We start from the raw sequence: 23,193 nt of genomic DNA, 5'->3' as shown, positions 1-23,193 counted from the left end.
TGTACATTAGGTAAATGAATGGTTACAGCTTATGTCAGAAAGGTAAAAAGCAGATTTCCAAAAGCAAGGGAAGTGTTTCTGGGGAGACAATAATTCGACGGACCAGTTGCAGGAACCAAAATATACAAAGAATTACGCTGGGAGACACAGAAAAGAAGTGGAAGATCTATCGGTTTTGTGAGGAAAGAAAATATGAGAGGTAAGTGTGTTAGCTTAAGTATTAGCATAAAAATCCGTCATCAGTATTATATGAATCATGAGATTAAAATACACTTACCTAGCATATTTTGGTTCCTTCAACTGGTCCGTCGGGATATTGTCTCCACAGAAACACTTCCCTTGTGCTTTTGGAAATTTGTTTTTTCCTATTTCTGTTTTCTTTTTTCCTATTTCCGTTTCCGTTTTTCCCTGTTTCCCTTGTGTTTTGTGTGCTTTTGCAGCATTTTTTATTGCATGTATTTTCTTAAGTTGAAGTCCAATTTGGCCTCTCAGGGCCACCGTAAAATTTTCTGTTCCGCAAGCATGACAGTTGGCTACTTCAGGCCCCGATTAAGACCAGACAGACCTTGTCAGTCACTTAAATTGATGAGATGCAAGTTTAATGAAAAATACATATTGATTAATTTCTTTTCCTTTTTTAATTTTATTTTTAACATGGTTAAAACCAGCCTTTTAATCTTTGAATTCAGTTGTTTTTAGTCCCATTGCCAAAGGTGTGTACAGTCAAGCACATAGCCATTTAATCTGTCTTTGACAATGTTTGTGGAAAAATGGGTTGTTCTAAAAAGCTTCAAGCACGGTTCATTAATAGGATGGAACCAATGTAACGTCAGTTAAGTGGTTATGTAAGTGTTATTAGTATTAAAGTGGTATTATTGCAAAGTCCATGCATCTGTGGCAAAAGCCACAGTGCATCAAATTCCCCAGTGCTCTGCTCACTCAATAACTGGGATGAATTTCAAAATAAAACATAGCACTGATAATTTAAAGTATTGGTCTGGCACCAACGGACACGGCTAAGACTAACCTGTTTATTTGACAGTAATATTTAAACTATGTTTGAATATAAACAGTCTTACTGAAGGCTTGAGGTGTTTGTTTACACTGTAAACCCGAATCAGTTCACTGAACTTAAAACATTTGTGGAAACTGATTACCTCAAAAGTTTTAAGTACACAAACTCATCTCTTCTAAGTATGGGGGTACTCAAAATTTGTATTTATTGTTAACTTAAAATTTTTTAATTATATTTTTATTTTATTAATTGAGCTTTACTTAAAAACTATATACTTTAATTTTAATATTTTTGTGTTTTTTGTAGTTTACTATTTTGATCCAACACAATGCAATTATATTACAACCTAAACGCAAATTATATGATTATTAATTAAAAGATATTTATTTTTAAATGTTTGAGTTTAGACTAGTAAAAAAAATTTGAGAAATTCATTTACTTTACATTTTGTTTATTTAACATTTTTTTATGGAAATGTAAAAACATCACAAATGTTTTTATAAAACCATTAACATGGACATGGGCACCATAAAGTGAGCATTATAAATTCGGTGTAGAACATCTTTTTGTAAAATCACAAAGGACAACATCAGTCCTAATAGCATCTTTCTCAAAATACACAAAAATTCAAAATAAAAATTCAAATACTAATCACTTTTGTTTGAAAAAGAAATAAAAAACAATTTTTAAAAATGGATACAAATAAAGATGATCATCTTACAAATAACAAGAACAGGCAGGCAAGTATAGGAAAATTAGGTAAACTGATGGAGTTAAATCCACCCAAAGCCTGTAGTAAACTTAAAGTGCTTTAAATAAAGTGCTTCAAACAAAGTGCTCAGTAACAGAGTGCATGTCCTAACAAACATTGCCTTATATTCCTTCCAAAACTACTCTTTCAGTAACAAATCATTTTTAAGAGCATGTAGGCAGGGTTTCAGGGGTTTGCCGTCATCAAGCCCCATGAAGATTTTTTGGACAAAGGTAAATGTGTGAACCAGCTTCCTGGGGTAGTCTAAATGCAGAGCATAGATCAAGCCAAACAATAAGGCAAATGCATCTGCAAATCTGGGAATATCACGCATCACCAAGTCGCCTTCCACCACAACGGCCATGCTTGAGGAAGTAAAATGGACAGAACTGGTCTGGGAAGTGCCGTCGGTAACCACTGTGAGAAGGGCAACTGGAGTGTCAATGAGGGTCGACTCATCCAATGTGTCCGCCTGGAATAGACACAGTATCAATAAGTAAGGTTGGTTTGAGAGAATGTGACAAGCAAGACCTGTAATCTAGCAAAAAATTCAGCAGTGTAGTGGGTTACTTTGTAACGGGTTAGGGTACTCTACTTTTTTGAAAAATGTACATTAACGCGTTAGCTTCTGTCATTACATAATTAGTATGTTTGTTATTTTTCTAAAAAAAAAAAAAAAAAGAAGTAATTTTTATTTTATGACTTTATCTCAAAAAGAAACTAAATCTTGACTTCAGCCTTGTTTTTGGGGCCACCTGCAGCGTAGCCGAAGTGCTGTGATACGCCTGTGCCCTGCTCCTGACTCTGTGTGTGTGTGTGTGAGGGTTTTCTAAAGAGAGGGTATTTTGCTTGTACAATTTGGTAGCTGCTAGGGTATTAAATTGTATTTTAAAAAAAAACATGGTGTTTTATCTCACTGGCAGAATTTAAGTGATGCAAAAATACACTTACATTACATGTCTTAAAGAATTCTGGGTCCTCCTCCCACAGGTATACAGGAAGGGCACGAAGCACTGCAGTGCGTTTCACGTTGACATCAGGCGCCTCCTAAAAAGGGAAAAGAAAAGTTCATTGAACACAAAGTTTTCAGGTGTCATTCTTTGGGGAGAATACATGTTTATGAAACTGCATGGCATGTGACTCTACATAATTTTGGAGACATTTCTTTTAAGACAACCTTTCTGTCTCTTATGACAAAGAGTCTGTATCTTACTCATTTGACAAAAATCCTACACAGTATTTTAAAATAATAACAGATCAGAGCTGTAATCTGTATAGAACACAGATGTTCAAAGCAAGGAAAAAATTGAGTTTTTATCAGTGAAACGTTTAATTTGTGTTAATTTTATCATTATCAATATTCACCTGAAGATCATAATGATTCAGGATGGTTCGCAGAGCCTCCGATATCTTGCCAGTCCGTGCAGCCTTCTGTCTGTATAGAGCCATGAGTCGTGGTGTGTGTCTGTCAAGTTCAGCGTAGAACTGGTTCTGCAGGTTGATGTTTGTGACTCGGTGGAACTCCGCACAAATCTAAAATAAAACAGGAACAAAAACATCAACATGAAGCCAAATTACTGACCAAATTTACATCTTATCATTAAAGAGGAATTGCCCAACTTCTGTCTAACCTTGTTTTATAGATGTCCTATTAAGTTTTTTGTTTTTTTTTAAAAATTGGACCCGAACCACAAGCACAAGTGTATCACAAAGCTGAAATATATTTTTGTTTGTTATTTATTATTTATTTATTTGTTATTTATTTATTATCTGAATCTGAAGAGATCTGCTGAACTTGCATTGTTTCATGTTAAACTGAAGAAGAAAAAAAAATCAAAGCACAGATACCTGAGAGTCAAATAGCAGAGCAGGCCATTTCTCTAAGAAGTTCTTTACCATTGGGTTGTCTTGAACAATTTCATGGCGACGAAGTGGAAAGGTAGTCTGCATCAGTTTTTCAATCATTATTTTGTTGGGCTCAGTCTTCTCAACCTCATTTTTTATCTGGACTCTCATATCCTCCAAACTGACCTGATCTTCTCCTCTTGGAAGGTTTGGGAGGTAGTTCACCTCAGCTCTACTGGCTCTTTTTATGTTTGAGTGGGGGTGCTCTCCTTCAGGGTTGTTAACACTCCTCCTGCCAGCGTTGACAGACACCTCCACACATCCAGATCTGGCTAGCTTGGTGCGATACTTTCCCATCTTGAATTTTAAACTGGTCTTCCAACCATAACTTCCATTCCTACTTCCAGGCTCTTTAAGACATGGATGAGTGGTAACAAGAGCTTCTGCTGCCAAACCGACATCTCCATCACTCGGATAGGCTTTGAAGGTGTGCATCGCTGAAGCCATGGTCTCCAAGATGTTGTGCTTTTGGGCTCGAGTCAACTTCAGATGTTTTCCAGACATCTCAAAGGCTCTATTTCCCTCCTCAAGTACATGTTCAACTTCGTAAGAAAAGGTAGGTACTGGGAAAGTGTCAGGCCAACACTTCAGACGCTGAGCTAAAGGCACATGAGGAAGGATGTCTGTATCAGAACTTGCACAAGAACTGACATCACTTTCAGATCTCACTACTTTTAGGGTGCCCTTCTCCGGCAACTCTTGAATATCCAGTAGGCAGGTAAGTTGCCCATCAAAGTCGGGGTCTTTGTATTGTAAGGTAAACTCAAAGTCCAGCCTAGGGTTGAGCTTCTCACGGAGTATGGTGATTAGTTCTTCCACCGACTCAGGCCGCTTAGTTAGAGAAACCTTCACAACAACATCTGTGGTGAGGTGAACTCTCAGCAGGAACTTTTGGGATACTGCCATCATCCTATGAATAAAACAAGGAATGGAGATGATTTTTAAAAAAAATGAATTGTCTCATAAGCACTGTACATCATACCATTAACCTTATTATTAGGGATGGGTTTTTATAATCGATTCATCGATTAAAATCGATTCTGGCTTGGATAACGTAAAATCGATTCATTAAAATCCTGAATCGATTTTTTAATATAAATTTATTTTGCCGGAAATGCCAGAATCTCTGGTGAAATCTCACAAAATTTCAACAACCACCAAACAGCTAAGACAGTAAATGAGAGCAGGAACACCAATTCTGCACAAAGACTTAAACACACAGCGCAACCCGCGGATCAGAATCAGTTAGATGTCGCCTTTCTCACAGTCGGGGCTGAAAGCCGACAGCTCACCGATTCTGATCTGTCGGCGGGTCCGCGCTTTGTGTTCACGCCCTTTATGAGCTGATTCTAAAGCTGTTAGTTTGATGTCTCTCCAAACAATATTGACCGAACCAGCAGCAAAAGAAGATCCAAACTATGCTTCACATTAACACCGTCATGTATTCACTCTTACTTTTACTGTTTTGCTTTGACCACGATGCACAGCTCTCTCTCTCTCCCTGTACTTCAAGAACAGTTTCCCGTCTAAAAATCTGTTTTCTGCATTATTCGCTTGCTGGTTACGCACAAGTCTACCGTTGTTTACAGCGCTGTCGGCCAACGTTTTTTTTCTTTGTTTTATATACTTCTGAAAAGAAAACCTAATTTCTGCCGTTCAATACTGAACAAATTTAAACTTTTTAAAATTATGCAAAACGCTTAGCCGTGTCTCTAATAAAACCGCTTTAACATCAGAGGTAATGTTCATATGTTGATTAATGGTTTTCTTTCGTTTTTGATGTACTGCAGAATATTTTTATAAAATCCCAGGCCAGGAAAATCGCCTTCATGTTTTTCTGTGTTTTATCCTCAGCTACTTTAACACAAAAGCATCTGCTGTGATGCTCACACCTTTGCTAAAGTCTTGCGTGTGTCAGCTTCCTTTTTATAGATACAAAAATATGTAAATATACTGTTCTGAATTATAATATTTCTGACTGTCAAAATTTCCCAGATTCAAATCGAATTGAATCGAATCGAATTAAATCGAATCGATTCGGGACCTTGTGAATCGGAATTGAATCGATTCACGAAATCAGTGACGATACCCAGCCCTAGTCCTGACACACAGGCTGGTGTTTGTACAGCTTCCACAAACACAATAATTTTGTATTTTTAAGAAAAATAAATGCAATATAATCATAGTAAACACACTAACGCTCACGAACACCACCTACTGCCAACAGCGCATAACATACAACTCCCTTCAGTTACATCACACGTCCAGATTATGAAACTTTCAGTCAAAATTTGGGTTTCTAAACATTTTTAATTTTGAAATACCCCAATCAACGTATGAAGACGGTTTTTGGGGGACATTTTATATGCATTTCAGCAACTACTGAAATCTGCACTTTAAGGGACTTAATGAATGGTTTCTTTTAAAAATTAAAAATGATTGAGTATTTTCACATCACATGAAAATATAAATTTTTAATACAAATTTGGCCCTACAAAAAAATGGAAACTCAGTAACCAATATAATGGAGATTCTTTAAACATGAGCAAATATCACAGTAAAATTGTTGATTGGGATTTACACATTGGATGTATCCTCAGTAATTTTGTACAATTATACAAAATTATTTTATAAGAACGCAACAACTGATGAAACAACTTACTTATGTGACTAAATATGAAGTGTTATAACTTACCACAAAGGTTGAACTGTGCCACCGACCCTTGGTAGATCTGCACATGATAAAAAGATGCATTATAAATAATAACACAGCTATTAATAATTATACTGGCGGGGTACATTTAAGATGTTAATGTCACAAAATAAAATAGACCGGTTGAAAGAAGTACAAGGTAATGGTAATGGGGGGAGCCATGAAAATATATCTTTTCAACATGATTCAGTGTGACAAAGCAGGGGCATGATTAAAAAGAAGAAAAAAAAAACAGGTATTTTAACCTACAAATGTTTTAATGGCCATGAAGAAAGGACTCTTCAATAGATCTTTCAACTCACCTGTGTTTACTGTCTCCACCTGAAATTACTTGCAGTCTTAAGTTTTTTTCTTCGGTCTTCAGCCTTGGAATAAAAAATAAAAATACTGAAAACCTTATCAGCACACTAAATATACAACACCTTGCTATATTTCAATCTGGGTATTACTTTTAATTGTTTAAGATAGAAGTTGCCACTGCTAGCTAAGTCACTTTTGAATGATGCTAATGAGAAGAAAAAAAAAACCTGCCGAACAATGAGGCTGCTGTTGTAAAAACGCCAACTTTCTTGCGTTGGCAATGGGTCGTTAAAATATCACTAAGACACTTTCTTTATGTGCAATTCTTATTAAAACTGTGTTTTAATCGGTTAAAAATGTAAAAATGACGACATCATCGGTTTGAAAAAGAGCGCGAACAACCGCGAACAACTATTCACTACCTGGGTCTGTGCTGTTTAACACAAAAGTGCATTCGAAAACAAGTTATTGGCTTCAACATATTAATATACTTGCTTTTTTACAGAAAAAATAAACATAACGAAGGTTCCGTTTTACTTACAAGTTTCTCCAAATGTGCTCTCCAGTCGCTCGAGAAGGGCAGCCATATTGAACAGAATTTTCTGTCAACGTCGTTCAGGTTAGAGAGAAAACGTCATGACGTCATGACGTACACATGCGGAGCTCGAAAAAAAAAACATTTACTCAAAAATCATAATTAAAAAAGCAGTATTTACTCTTAACTTCTAAGCCATGTACAATTATAACTGTTTGAATCGTTAACAGAACAGAAAAGTTTTAAGTTGTTTCAACTTTGTGACGAATTTCAATTGTTGTATCCACAAACTTTATAAGTCAGGTATACTGTTGGGGTTTACAGTGTAGTATAACAGGATGTGGCAACTGTATTTCATTATTGCTCAGAAGAACCTCATATTATAATATCTGATCTGGATGGGGAGCAAGACCAATGTTGGCTAGAAGTGTGATCCAGGTGCAGAAGGCTGTGAGCTACAAAACTAGTAGCTGACAGGAGGTTTTTGTATTGCGAAACAATGGAATATAGCACCGTGTGGCTAGCAGCGCAGAAATACACTGCACTGCTGTTCGGGTTGAGACCTTTAATTGTCAATGTGCAGGTCTCGCCTTTAGTTGAACGCCCAGTCATCGTCACGTTTACTCCAGTCTCTGGATATTCTTTATCGACATTCATGTATCCCAGGAGCTGCAGCTCATTATTCTTTGATTGCTTGTACCAAAAGATTCGGGTATAGTCCTGGATATGATGGACACATTTGATTCTGGCAACTGTTTCTTCAGATGTGTAGAAAGATTCAGCAGGAGTCTGTTGGACTTTGTCAATGTGAGAAGACCCTGCTGAAACAGGATTAACAGCATTAAAGAGACTAATGTATTACAATTATGCAGTAATAGAATATTTTAATTATAGACTTAATTAACGACTGGCATAAAAATAAAAGAAACAATAATATTTACCTGAAACCTGTACAAGTCTAAAGATTAAACACAAGAAGATGATCATGATGCAGTGTTTTCTGAGTCTCAGTCTATTTGATACTGAGTTTCTGCCTTACTGTAGGCTGGTATGGCGATTACTGTATTCCTACTTCAGAGGAAACCCTCCCACTATGTAAGCATACAGAACCTTTAAAGGTGGGTTGTATCTCATCACTTCCTCTTTTAACATTAAAGCCAACTACTCGTGCACACCACTCTGGACCAAAATGTGTGAGAAGAAGCAAAAAACCCACACAAAGCAGTTTAATAAAGCTTGCTTTTTACCCTAGGTAGTGTTGTAAGCTCTAGATGTAAAACCTTCAACATCTCACACGATGCCAGTATTTTCATACCTAAACAGTTTCCTTCTTTTCTCTGATACTACTAATTTGATAGTATTAATATACTGTTCAGCTTTTGTGTATTTGGATAATTAAACAACAGATAAGGCTTACTTAAAGTACAATAAAACTAAGGATTGGAGTCATCACTGCGGTCCAATCCTCAAGTTTAATTTACTGCAGACATATTGAATATTCAGGATGCTTTTTATACCAGGATGTGGTAACTTGAATGCTGCATTCTTGTTCATAATGAATCTTATATGTTAATATGTGATCTGGGTTAGAGGACAAATATGTGCTGGTTTGAAGTGTGATACAGATACATGGGGCTGTCAGCTGATAACTGAATTTGTTAGTAAGGGGTAAACGAAATGCTGCGTGTGTGTGTGTGTGTGTGGGGGGGGGGGGGGGGGGGGAGGTTCTATAACAGGACATGATAGCAACAAATGTTGCTTTGCTGCTTATGAGGAACCTTCTATTTTGATATCTGATGTTTGTGAGACCAACATTGGTTATAATGGCTGATTCCAGGTGTGAGAGGCTGTGAGCTGTAATACAGATATTAAAAAATGTGTTTGATAGGTTTTTGTATGGAAGTCTAGTGATGTGCACTACTGTGGTAACTAGCAGCACAGAAGTACACTCCACTGCTGTTCAGTTTGGTTTCCTTAATTGTTAATGTGCAGTTCTTGCCTTGACTTGCACTCCCTTCCATCACCACATTCAGTCCAGCCTCTGGATTACCTCATGTTAAAAGCATGTATCCCAGCAATTCCAATTGTTTCTTTGACTGTTTGTACCAGAGGATTTGGTTATAGCTTGAAATATTATGCGAGCAGGAGATTTTAGCATCTTCTCCATTTGTGTAAATATCAGCTGGAGTCTGGTAGACTTTGTCGCTGTAAGAGGAACCTGTTGGACAGATATCAACCAAAAGAGACAATTCATTAACTTCAAAATTCAATTTATATCCTGTTATATTTCTAATACTCTTTAATTCTGGCTTAAATATATTCAGCACAATTAAGCTGTTACCTGAAACTAGAATACAGTTTAAATGAAAGCTCAGGAGTAGAATGATCACGATCATCATCTCGCTATGAAAGGTGTTGTATGGTTAAAGTAAGACTAAATCTGCTTTAGAGCAAACAGTCTTTCAGTGGGTGGAGCTTATTATTAGAACTGTCATGGTGTCAGCCTTGTTCAATTTACAAGTCTTTGCAATGATATACTGGAGCGCCATGACAGGAAATGTTACAGGTGCACAGGCTGTGAACTCTGAGAAGAAGAGATGAAAACTGATGATTGGGAGGTTTATGTATTGGGGAGCAGTGATACATCGCACTGTGTGACTAGCAGCACAGAAGTAAACTGCACTACTGTTCACAATGAGTCCTTTAATTGTTAGAGTGCAGGTACTGCCTTGAATTGCACTCCCACTTATTTCCACAGTGGCACCAGTCTCTGGATATCCATCATTCACATTCATGTATCCCAGGAACTGCATCTGATCGTTCCTTGATTGCTTGTACCAGAGGATTTTATCATAGTGCTGAACGCTGTGAGAGCAGCTGATTTTAGCTGTTTCTTCAGCTCTGTAGTATATTTCTGCAGGATCCTGCTGGACTTGGTTATGGAGAGAAGAACCTGTAAGATGATTCATACAAAAAATATTTTCAGGACAGGAGTTTAAGACAAGAACAACTATTTTTTTCATTACATAAAATACAGTTCTTGAATCACTGGTACTCATAAACACATTATCCATTTGAAATATAAGGAACACTTAAGAATTTATTACCTGAAACCAGAATAACGTCAAAGCTTAGAAAGAAAAAAAATATCATGATGCTGCGTTTTCTGACTAGACTAAACATCAGTCTGTATAATGTTTCTGTAACAGTGTATACTGTCTCCTTATAGCTCCTCCCAACAAGGAAGTAGCACAACCTTTAAGATGGGCTGTATGGCCTAGTACTTCCTCCACTTCTTGACACTAACCAATCAACTACCACTGCACACCACATTTAGAATTGTGCATAATAACTGTTTCGGGTAAAAGTGACTGTTTAAGCTCCAAAGTAATCACATTTCTCGGTAGCTGAGCAACTCACAAACACGCATATGACTGCAGCCAGTTTAGACTGCTGGGTTGAAAGTGATACACAAATGTTACATGTTGATATGATTGCAATCAGACTTTTATTGACTCCTGTCCCATTATAAAGGTCTACCTATAGATATCCTGTCACTATGTCAAAGATAGTCATGCAGTTGTAAGAAGCTTTAAACTGTCTGATATGACTAGTAACTCTCCTACTCTGTGCTAAAGACCAACACAAATGCACTTATTTGCATTTCCATTCATCTTGACATCAACTTCACCCTCTGGAATTCACGACTTCCTAATACATATTAAAGAAAGATTTGGCTACTTGGACATGAACCTGTGAGAAATGACAAAAAACCCTTTTTTAAAGATCACAATAACAATGGAAGCACAACTCAGTGCAAGGCTGGGATGTTAAGAGGCTTGTGAGTTCATTATCATTGTTTTAAGACATGTATCTTATAAACTCTTATAAAGCCCTTTCTTTGTCTGCTTAAAACAGCATTTGGTTATAAGATCCGAAGGCTACATGAGCAGTAGATTTTTGAGCAATAAGAGCAGCCTTGTTTGTGTCACCGAAACAAAAACAGTGAAACAATAAAGAAATGTTCATCTGAACCCCAAAGATGAGAGCTGATTCAACTGAGAATCAGTCAAGTTTATTGTGTTTACATCTTTTTAGGTGCTGATTATATCGACCTCTGTAAAAACAGATACAAAATTCAAAGTATTTAACCCTTTAAGACCTACCGTAGAACCAAGTCCGCCAGAGCTTATATTATATGTTTACATGCTGTGGAGCCATTTTTGGGAGCATTTCAAGTTGTTATACATCAATACAACCATTACAGCCTAGATTTTAATAATATGTCTGCATTAAGTGCATAGTAATTACATAAATTGCAAAAAAGTGCAATAAACTACAAAAAAATGTAAAATCGTTTTTGTTTTTTTAACATATATTTCTAGTTAGAGAAATTTAAGAGGCTTATCCCTCAAAACTGTAAATACAAAAAAGTTGCACAAAATAGTTTCCCACCACAGGAAATTTATTTTGAGTGTCTTCATAGTTTTATTTTTGAAATACACCAATTTTTATACACTGCAGGAAAAACGAAAATAAATATTATAATGCAAATTTGCAAAAAAGCAGCATATGCATCAAAATAAACTATTTCCAGCAGTGCAATATGAGTCCTAAGCATCCCAGAAACCACACAGAAAGTCATAAAGTCAAACATAACTTTTAAAAACACCAGTATAGGCTCATGAGGCTCATGGTAAAAAACCTCCGGTTTCGGGCAGGTCATGGCGGACATGCAAAAGTTCACGCTGACGTCTATTCCAACATAGGAAGTGTTACAAACAGCTGATCGGATCGGCAAAGCGTGTTTCTGGAATATTATGTTTTTGTTGCTGCAAGTGCTTTTTATGCAGTTTTTGCAAAGCTATATGTGGAAGGAAACTGTGACCGAGGACAAGCTGATGGCATAAGATGGAAGTACAACTCCTCCGGTTTCATATGCAAAAAAAAAATATTGCACTAGCTCACGTGGTTGCAGAGCTACCGGGATTTAAAAATAGTTACGCAAAACAGAGCGTGCCCGCTCTGACCGGCTTTAAAGGGTTAAACTTTTTTTCTAAAATAACTACTTTGTTTAAAGGTCATCAGTCACAAATTCAACAAATTCAATTCAACAAGTTGATAATGACGTGTGAGAATTTTTAACATCTTCGTGTTCTTGCTGAAATAAGACAGCGCACATGTTTTGAATATTGGAGGATGTGGTGGTTCAAATAGTGCCTTGCTGCTCATGAGGAACATTCTGTTGTGATATCTGATCTTTGTGAGACCACGATTGGTTATAATTGTTGACTCCAGGTGTGAGGAGCTGTACAAAACTTGTGTTGTTAGGTTTTTGTATAGAGATGGAGTGATTTGCAGCGCTGTGGAAACTAGCTGCACAGAAATACACTCCACTGCTGCTCAGTTTGATATCCTTAATCGTTAATGTGCACTTCTCGCCAGTTCTTGCACTTCCATTCATCATCACATTCACTCCAGTCTCTGGGTTGTCGTTGTTTAAATACATGTATCCCAGAAATTGTAGCTGTGTCTCTAACTGTTTGTACCAGAGGATTTGGTTATAGCTTGGAATACTGTGTGAGCAGTAGATTTTAGCATCTTCTCCTTTTGTGTAAATGTCAGCTGGATCCTGGTTGACTTGGTCACTTAAAGAGGAACCTGCTGAAGAGATATCATTTAAAGTAAGCCACAACATGTAAGAATACGCCTTAAAATTATGCTACTTAAAAAATACAAATATACCAACATTATAATAATAGTGTAGTTTCTTATTAAAATGCAGTTAATGTATTCATTGTATTACCTGAAACTAAAATACAGTTAAAATAAATGCTCAGAAGTAGAGTAATCATGATGCTGTGAAAGATGTTCTCAGTTGTGACGAGAAAACAAACTCAAGTAAACCATCATTCAACAGGTGGAGTCTTATTATGTCCTCAGCTTATATCAGAGCTCTGACAGCCATGACTACACATTCAGCCTACCGGTTCAGTATAAAAGTCAAAGATAGACTGCCACCTTATGACAGGAAGTGTTACAGGTTCAAAGAGGCTGTGAGCTGTGAGAAGAGCTGAAGTTGGTTATTTGGGAGATTTAAGTGAAATGGAGCAACCTCGTTGTTTGTAAAAGTGACAGTAAAAACAATTTATAGCTGAAATCAATATAACTTTAAAGGTTGAATAGGAAGATGATGACACTGATGACAAATTTTATCTCTTTATAATTTGTAGATGTTACACTTGTGAACAAAATGTGCATTTGTTTTAGACTTCTTTCTACAGTGTTGTTGCTTGTAGTTTAATGACTTCATTAAACTACAGTGAAGTTGCTTTTCAATTCTTTTTTTCTTGTTTAGTGACAGAAATGTAGTTTGTTTTAGTACTGAACAAGTGCATTAAAGTCAAGTTCAGTGTCTTAAGTGAAAATTCAAAGGACAGCTGGATGGTGATTATCACTGAGAGAAGATCAGTGCATTTATGTATCTGCAATCAATCAACACCTTCTGTTTTTGCAGAGTTCTCTTCTCTTTAAGAGCAGAGTAAAAATCTACAATAAAATAGTGCTCATGTTGAAATCCTACACGGGAGATATTGTTATTATTGGAGGTTGATTTTATTTTATTTTATTTTTTTAGAGATGTGGCTTCTTAAATGTGTAATTGTGCTTATTAGGTTTTTGCATTGAGGTGCAGTGATGTGCAGCACTGTGGTAACTAGCAGCACAGAAGTACACTCCACTGCTGCTTAGTTTGAGATACTTAATCGTTAATGTGCAGTTCTCGCCTTTATTTGCATTCCCTTCCATCGTCACATTCACTCCAGTCTCTGGATAACCTTTGTCAATATTCATGTATCCCAGATATTGTAGCTGTTTCTTTGACTGCTTGTACCAGAGGATTTTGTTATAGCTTTGAATGCTGTGTGAGCAGTAGACTTTAACATCCTCTCCTTTTGTGTAAATGTCAGCAGGAGTCTGGTCGACTTGGTCACTTGAAGAAGAACCTGTTAGAAGACATCAACCAAAGAAAAGACGTAAAATAGAAAAATAATAGAAATGTGTTATAAAATGCAGCTTAAATACAATTATAACTGTAGCTGTGGATAATACTGTTCTAAAGTGTATTTAATACATTCATGCCATTACCTGAAACAAGAATATTGTTAAAATAGATGCTTAGAAGTAGAATAATCATGATTCCTTGATGCTCTCAGTGCTGCTCCTTTGTGCAAAAACGTTCTTATGAACAAACCATCATTTAGCAGGTGGAGTCTCAGCATGCTTATTATCATAATCGTCATAGTTTCAGTCACTACCACCAATTTACATTTGTGTTTCAGTGTAAACGTTTGAGTAAAGGTATACTGCCACCTAATGAGAGGAAGCGTTACAGGTTCACTGGGCTGAAATGTTGTTATTGGGAACAGTTAACAAGAAGAAGATGATTGTGATGTTGTGTTTTCTTGCTGAAGTAAATATCCATGTACTTGATATTGTGTTACGTCTTACTGTATGTTATTATGCTCATTAATTCTCCCTCCCATTAAGTAAACAGACCTAACCTTTTAAGGTGGTTTGAGTTACACAAATTGGCCACCATCCTAAAGTTTTCCCTTTTACTTTGAAGGTTGATATCTTTGTTTTGTACATTTTGTCCATAACAGTACCTCCTACTGTAGTTACTCACACTGTAACTGTAACTACTCCATTAATCTGTATAATTAAAAGAATCTCAAAAGTAATTCTTAGTGATTGGTAAAAGAAAAATTGTATATCCACATATTTAAAGAACATTTTTCAGTATAGAAGCTGCTACGTTATTTACAGCCTGCTAAAGAACAACTGAGGAACAACTCTATATGTAAATATTTGAGTCGTCAGCGTGCTGAAATCACACCGCTGATATTTTGAATATTAGAGGTACTTTTGACAAAAGGATGTGGCAGCTTACATGTTGTATTGCTGCTCATTGCAGCAACTTTCTATTATAATATCTGATTTTTGTGAGACCAACATTGGTTATAATGGTGGATACCAGGTGTAAGGAGCTGTGAGCTGTAATCCAGATATTGAAAAGCTGAGATAGGTTTTTGTATGGAGGTGCAGTGATGTGCACCACTGTGGTATCTAGCAGCACAGAAATACACACCACTGCTGTTCAGCTTGATTTCTTTAATTGTTAATGTGCAGTTTTTGCCTTGATCTGCATTCCCATCCATCGCCACATTCACTCCAGTCTCTGGATAACCTTTGTCATTAAGCATGTATCCGAGATATTGTAGTTGTTTCTTTGACTGCTTGTACCAGAGGACTCTGTTATAGGTTGGAATACTGTGTGAGCAGTAGATTTTAGCATCTTCTCCTTTTGTATAAATGTCAGCAGGATCCTGGGAGACTTGGTCACTTAAAGAGGAACCTGTTGAACAGACATCAAATAAAAATATGACACAACATCTTATGTAAAATATAAAATGCAGCTATACAGCTAAAATTGAAGCACTCTATAATACTGTGTATATATACTGAACATATTCATGGCATTACCTGAAACTATAATATAATTCAAATAGATGCTTAGGAGCAGAATAATCATGATGCTTTGTGATGAACGATGTTCTCAGTTGTCCTGATCATTTTCAGTTTTCTGTCTGAGTAAACTTTAATAGGAGGAAACTGTCATTCATTGGGTGGAGTCTCAGTAATCCTCCAGTTATTATTAGAATAATTCACATCAGTAAGTCTGACTAGCGATATACTGCCTCCTTCTGAGAGGAAGTGTCACAGGTGCGAGGGGCTGTGAAATGTGTACATAGGCATAAGCATGACCAAGACCAGCCTCATTCACTATAAAATTGACAAGTAAAAGAAAAAAGCAAAAAAAAGTCCAAAAATTTAAATGTTTCAACTTTTTATAACTTACAACAACAACAACAACAACAACAGAAGAACACACTGGATGGCATGTCTGCTGTTAAAACAGAACATTGAGGCTACTATTTACACAGGCTTATCAAGATTGGACAACAGAAGATTGGAAAATGTTTTTAGTCTGATGAGTCTCAGATTCAGATGATAATCAAAAAGATGTGTAAACAACGTGAAAGTATGGATCCACTCCGTCTCGTATTAACAATTCAGGTGGATAATGGTGGTGTAATGGGTTGGTGGATATTTTCTTTCAACTGTTGGCCGCTCAGTACCAACTGAGTATCGTTTAAATGGCCCATCCTACCTAAGTATTGTTGCTGCCATGTCCAGCAGGATAACACAGCATGTGACAAAGCTCAAATCACCTTAAACTATCAATATATCTGACATATATGTTTGAGAATTTTTGTCATCATTTTATTACGTTAAAGTAAAATAGTGCAGATCGTTTGAATATTATAGGTTTCTTTTTAAAAGAGGATGTGACACTTTTATTCATAGTCAAAAGCTAATAATAATAGTCCCCTACAGATATATTTGCCAGTGGAGATTGGCCTCTATTACAAGATGTGACAGCTCAAATGTTGCATTGTTTTTTGTTTTTTTTTGTTTTTTATAAGGAAACCTTTGTTATAATATCTGATCTTTGTGAGACCAACGTTGGTTATAATGTTTGATTCCAGGTGTGAGTGGCTGCAAGCTGCCATACAGAAATTTTTAAAATGTGTTTGGGAGGTTTTTGTATTGAGGTGCAGTGATGTGCAGCACTGTGGTATCTAGCAGCACAGAAGTACACTCCACTGCTGCTTAGTTTGAGATACTTAATCGTTAATGTGCAGTTCTTGTGCTGTCTTCCATCCCCGTCCATTGTTATATTTACTCCAGGTTCTGGATTACTGTTATCATAATACATGTATCCAAGCAGTTGTAGCTGTTTCTCTGACTGCTTGTACCAGAGGATTGTGTCAAAGCTTGGATTACTGTGCCAGCAGTAGATTTTAGCTTCTTCTCCTTTTGTATAAATGTTTGCTGGACTCTGGTGGACTTGGTCACGTAAAGAGGAACCTGTTAGACAGACATCAAATACAAATAAAACATAATATCTTATGTAAAATATATAATCCAGCAATACAGCTTTAATTGTATCACTCTATAATACTGTGTACATACTGAACATATTCATGACATTACCTGAAACTAGATCATAGTTTAAATAGATGCTTAGGAGCAGAATAATCATGATGCTTTGTGATGAACGATGTTCTCAGTTGTCTTGATCATTTCCATTCTTCTGTGTGAGTAAATGTTTATAGGAGGAAACCATCATTCATTGGGTGGAGTCTCAGTAATCCTCAGGTTATTATTACAATAATTCACATCAGTAAGTCTGACTAGCGATATACTGCCTCCTTCTGAGAGGAAGTGTCACAGGTGCAAGGGGCTGTGAAATGTGTGCATAAGAAATTAAATTTGATGATTGAAAAGTTTAAAAAGCAATACAGAGACCAGCCTCATTCCTTATAAAAATTAACAAGGAAAACAAAAAAAGCAAAACAATGTAAATAAATAAATGTTTCAATGTTTTCAACATCTGAAACCACAATAACTTTAAAAGCTATGTACAAGAAATTATCATGATGATTTACGTTTGTTTTTTGATGCTAGACAACAGATCTAAATGAACACACAGCTTCAAGCTAATAGAACGTCAACAGTAATTTAAATAAGCTTGCTATAACCAAGGCAGAATTCACAACATTTCATACCTTAAAGTTGATGACTACAACAACAGTAGAACACACTGGATTGCATGCCTGCTGTTAAAACAGGAAATTGAGGCTACTCTTTACACAGGCTTATCAAGATTGGAAAATGTTGACTAGTCTGATGAGTCAGCAGGATAACGCAACATGTGACAAAGCTCAAATCACCTTAAACTATTAATATGTGTGACTTATGATATGTGTGAGAATTTGTGTCATCATTTTACTATGTTCAAATGAGATACTGCAGACAGTTTTGGTATTGTAGGTTTCTTTTTAAAACAGGATGTGACACTTTAGAAGTTCTGTTATAATATCTGATCTTTCTGAGACCAACGTTGGTTATAATCTTTGATCCCAGGTGTAAGTGGCTGCAAGCTGCCAAATTTTTAAAATGTGTTTGGGAGGTTTTTGTATGGTGGTGCAGTGATGTGCAGCACTGTGGTAACTAGCAGCACAGAAGTACACTCCACTGCTGCTTAGTTTGATATCCTTAATCGTTAATGTGCAGTTCTTGTGCTGTCTTGCATCCCCGTCCATTGTCATATTTACTCCAGGTTCTGGATAACTCTTATCATAATTCGTGTATCCAAGCAATTGTAGCTGTTTCTCTGACTGCTTGTACCAGAGGATTGTGTAAAAGTTTGGATTACTGTGTGAACAGTGGATTTTAGCTTCTTCTCCTTTTGTGTAAATGTCTGCTGGAGTCTGGTGGACTTGATCACTTGAAGACGAACCTGCTGAACAGATATCAACCAAAAGGACCACACATCATATAAGAATAAGAATAAATAAAATATAAATAAGAATAAAACATGTAAATTATAAAATGCAACTATAAAGCTGAATTTATCAACCAAAAATATATTAAACATATTCATAGCTTTACCTGAAACCAGAAGTGAATTCATCAAATGTATAGCTACAAGTAGAATAATCATGATGGTTTTGCTGTGGAAGACGTTCCGAGTTGTAAAGATCTTTTCAAACATTCTTTCTGAGTAAACTCACTTTCAAGCAAAGCATCATTCAGCAGGTGGAGTCTTATTATATCCTCAACTTAATTGTGTAATTGTCAGTGTGTTAGTGATGAACATCACACTACTGGTTCAGTGTAAGAGTCAAAGATATACTGCCACCTAACGACAGGAAATGTTACTGGTGCATGGGGCAGTGAGTTGTGGGAGGAGATGAAACTTGTGTTTGGGAAGATTACATGTTGATGAAGAGTGATATGAATCACTGTGGTAAATAGGAGCACAGAAGTAAACTGCACTGCTTTTCGCAACAGGTCACATGCAAGTTGGTCCATTTGTTGCAGTCCCATCTATACAGGAACCATATTGGTTTGAAAACAATAAACTGCTATAGTGTAGATTGATAATGCTACAGTCATGTCCATGAGTTCTTAGACAGTGGCACAATTTTTGCAATTTTGTCTCTGTATGCCAGCAAAGTGGATTTTAAATACGCAACATGCAAACTTTCAAAGGTTTAACAAAAGAAATGTCCAGAGTGTCCAAATCAATGATCTGTCTCATGTTTAGAAAGAAGAGAAGGATTGGTCTGCTCCACAACACAAATAGGCCAAAAGACCACAGAAAAGGGGATAATCTGAAAGGCCAGACTTTTCCAGAAAATAGAGACTGTACAGTTCAGAGAAAGCGTTGTTTGGACATTTGAAACCAAGAGTAATTTTTACCAGAATGATGGAAAGAGCGAAGAGAAGGAGAGAGCGATGAAGGAGACAACTTTTGATCTGAAGCATATCATGATCTATTAAACATGGCGGAGTCACCATTGGCATTAATGACTGCCACTGGAGCTGGCGCACTGCATTGGAAGTGGGGCATTGCTTATAGAGAAGCAGGATAAACTGTGATGTGTACTGAGCTTTTCTCTTGGCTGAAAATGCAAATGAATGATGACCCACAGCATACTGCAAAAACAACCCAAGAATTTGTCAAGGCAAAGAAATGGCATATTCTTCAATGGCCAAGTCACGAAAAAGGGCCATCACAGTGATCATGTTGAAATTAAACACTACAGATATTTTCAACATATACATAGATATTTATAGATATATAGAGGCTGCTTTTTAAAAATGATGTGGCAGCTCAAATGTTGCATTTCTGCTTATAGCGAACCTTCTATATTTGATCTTTGTGAGACCACATTCATGATAATGGCTGATTCCAGGTGTAAGGTGCTGCGAACTGCAATTAAGAAGTTGTTTTTTTAAAAAAACCAAAAAAAAAAAAAAAACCCAACAACTTTGGTTTTTGTATTAAGGTGCAGTGATGTGCAGCACTTTGGTACCTAGCTGCACAGAAGTAAACTCCACTGCTGCTCGCTTTGATATCATTAATTGTTAGTATGCAGTTCTGATCTTTTTCAGCACCCCCATCCATCGTTACGTTCACTCCAGCCTCTGGATTACTCCTATCATAATTCATGTATCCAAGCAGTTGTAGTTGCTTCTCTGACTGCTTGTACCAGAGGATTGTTTCATAGCTTTGAATACTGTGTGAGCAGTGGATTTTAACTTCTTCTCCTTTTGTGTAAATGTTGGCTGGAGTCTGGTCGACCTGTTCACTGGCAGGAGAACCTGCTGAACAGACAACAAACAAAAATAAGACACAATATATAAAAACAAGCCAAATAATAAAATAAATTATAAAATTCAGCTTAATTATTGTTATACCCTTACCTGAAGCCAGTATACAGTTAAAAAAGATGCTTAGGAGTAAAAGGATCATGATTCTTGACTAAAGATATTCCCAGGTTTGCTGATATTTTCTCTTTTATGAATAGATTTCTTAAAAGCAAACCATCACTTAGCGGGTGGAGTCCTACAACATCCTCAGCTTATTATTAAAATCATCACTGTTTCAGCCACTCCACAAATTCACAACTGGTTCAGCGCAACAATCTGAGCAAATATATACTGCCACCTTAAGACAGGAAGTTTCATGGCTGCTTGGAGCTGTGAGCTGTAAGAGGTGAACAGTCAAGAAGAACAACCTTATCATTAGTAAAAGCAACAAGAAGATGAGTTTTGCTGATACTAAATTTAATTGTTAAAGACTTTTTCTTTATAACCTAAGTTAGTATATAATTGTAAGTTTCTTTCTTTAAAAGTTCATAACACTTCCTTTTAACATTTCATAACCTTTGATAGTAGATTATTGTAGCTCATCTGTATAAGTCTATATATTTAGAAAATTACTTTTGTTAATATTTTATAGTATAAACTTTCATTCTCGTGCAACTCAATAAGTAAACAAAATTCAAAGTTACTGGAAGCTTGCTCTTTGAATCCAATACTTCATTTTTGTTATAGCAGGGCTTTGAAGGATGTTTTTCTATTTTTTTTTTATCTTTAACTATTTTGCTGTTACTCTTATCTTGCAGCAGGATAACACAGCATGTGACAAACCTCAAATCACCTTAAACTATCAATATGTGTGTCATATGATATGTGTGAGAATTTGTGTCATCATTTTACTATGTTCAAATGAGGTATTGCAGACAGTTTTGTTATTGTAGGTTTCTTTTTAAAACAGGATGTGACACTTTAGAAGTTCTGTTATAATATCTGATCTTTGTGAGACCAATGTTTGTTATAATGTCTGATTCCAGGTGTAAGTGGCTGCAGGCTGCCAAATTTTTAAAATGTGTTTGGGAGGTTTTTGTATGGTGGTGCAGTGATGTGCAGCACTGTGGTATCTAGCAGCACAGAAGTACACTCCACGGCTGCTCACTTTGATATCCTTAATCGTTAATATGCAGTTCTTGTGCTGTCTTGCATCCCCGTCCATCATCACATTCACTCCAGTTTCTGGATAACCCCTGTCATTCAACATGTATCCAAGCAGTTGTAGCTTTTTCTCTGTCTGCTTGTACCAGAGGATTGTTTCATAGCTTGAAATACTGTGTGAGCATTGGATTTTAACATCCTCTCCTTTTGTGTAAATGTCTGCTGGAGTCTGGTTGACTTGATCACTTAAAGACGAACCTGCTAAACAGACATCAACCAAAAGGACCACACAACATATAAGAATAAGAATAAATAAAAGGTAAATAAGAATAAAACATGTAAATTATAAAATGCAAGTATAAAGCTGAAGTTATCAGCCAAAAATATATTAAACATATTCATAGCTTTACCTGAAACCAGAAGTGAATTCAACAAATGTATAGCTACAAGTAGAATAATCATGATGGTTTTGCTGTGGAAGACGTTTCCAGTTGTAAAGATCTTTTCAAACATTCTTGACATGCGGGACCAGACCTCATTCACGCCCCTTCCGGCCTCAGGCTATATATATGCCCTCTTCACCAATACCTGCTGTTCTAATTTTCATGCCTCCCACCCCTTTTCTTTTCTTCTCCTCTTCTCCTTTTTCTTTCATTCAGTTCTCGTTAGTACATGGGGATCTGCCTGGCCTGGGAGCCGCTGCCAGTCTCCTTCAAGGCCTTCCCCAAACCGCAGCACCAGTTCACAGTTCCCTCATTCATCGTTGCTCATCTTAACTGCAGATGTGGTTCCAGCTAGTGAAACTCCCTTTTAAGCAAGGCATCATTCAGCAGGTGAAGTCTTATTATATCTTCAACTTAATTGTGTAATTGTCAGTGTGTTAGCCATGAACATCACACTACTGGTTCAGTGTAAGAGTCAAAGATATACTGCCACCTAACGACAGGAAATGTTACAGCTGCATGGGGCAGTGAGCTGTGGGAGGAGATTAAGACCTGTGTTGGGAAGATTACGTATTGATGAAGAGTGATATGAGTCAGCGTGGTAACTAGGAGCACAGGTCCTTCAGTTGATCGCGTGCAAGTCGGTCCATTTGTTTCAGTCCCATGTATACAGGAACCACATAGTGTAGGTTGATAATGCTACAGTCATGTCCATAAGTATTTCACTAGCTGGACCCACGTCCTCATTTTAGGTTTGACAGCCTTTTAGTAGGTAAAGGTGAAGGCTTGGACATGAATTGAGCTGCGGTTTGGGGACAGCCTCAAAGGGGACTGGCGACGGCTCACGGGCCTGGCAGATCCCCATGTACTAACTAGAAGTGAAGAAGTTAAAGAATTGAAAAGGGGAGCGAGGGTGGGTCACATAAATGAGAGTGAAAGCTTGCAGAACTGGGGGAACCTATATAGATGATAACCGGAAGGAGAGTGTTTGGAGGTGTGGTCCTGCTCCTGAAATTCTGATACATAATCTCCAATTAGACAGTGATGCAATTTTTGCAATTTTGTGCAGACTTTCAGGTT

The 23,193-nt window shown here is 36.8% G+C and overlaps 1 protein-coding gene and 1 gene segment (V, D, J or C); both read right to left on the bottom strand.

The window, feature by feature from the left end:
- Positions 1–23,193, bottom strand: part of LOC102795878 (T-cell receptor beta-1 chain C region-like) — a 75,827-nt gene that overhangs the window by 28,124 nt on the left and 24,510 nt on the right.
- LOC148097176 (uncharacterized) lies at positions 1,450–7,458 on the bottom strand. Of its 2 annotated transcripts, XM_087832732.1 has the most exons (7): positions 7,226–7,458; positions 6,687–6,749; positions 6,367–6,403; positions 3,615–4,581; positions 3,132–3,299; positions 2,718–2,813; positions 1,450–2,238 (listed from the first exon to the last, which is right to left on the bottom strand). In XM_087832732.1, exons 4-7 carry the CDS (start codon positions 4,578–4,580, stop codon positions 1,906–1,908), a joined length of 1,563 nt encoding a protein of 520 aa, XP_087688858.1. In that variant the 5' UTR covers position 4,581; positions 6,367–6,403; positions 6,687–6,749; positions 7,226–7,458; the 3' UTR covers positions 1,450–1,905. The 2 variants fall into 2 exon arrangements, with proteins under 2 accessions (XP_087688858.1, XP_087688859.1); XM_087832733.1 differs by lacking the exon at positions 3,615–4,581 and having other exon boundaries at positions 7,226–7,292.

Source organism: Neolamprologus brichardi, chromosome 19 (genome assembly GCF_056152115.1).
Source record: "Neolamprologus brichardi isolate AB-2024 chromosome 19, ASM5615211v1, whole genome shotgun sequence".
In the NCBI taxonomy this organism is placed as follows: Eukaryota; Metazoa; Chordata; class Actinopteri; order Cichliformes; family Cichlidae; genus Neolamprologus; species Neolamprologus brichardi.
Note: the sequence above shows the minus strand (reverse complement) of the source record. Positions and strands in the feature narration are given on the sequence as shown.

Bases quoted from the DNA above. Each gene is read 5' to 3' on its own strand.
- LOC148097176 (XM_087832732.1), bottom strand. From the start codon at position 4,580: ATGATGGCAGTATCCCAAAAGTTCCTGCTGAGAGTTCACCTCACCACA. The intron at 3,300-3,614 runs GTATCTGTGCTT...GTTTTATTTTAG, and splicing joins CTCTGCTATTTGACTCTCAG to ATTTGTGCGGAGTTCCACCG. The intron at 2,239-2,717 runs GTAAGTGTATTT...TGTCTATTCCAG, and splicing joins AATTCTTTAAGACATGTAAT to GCGGACACATTGGATGAGTC.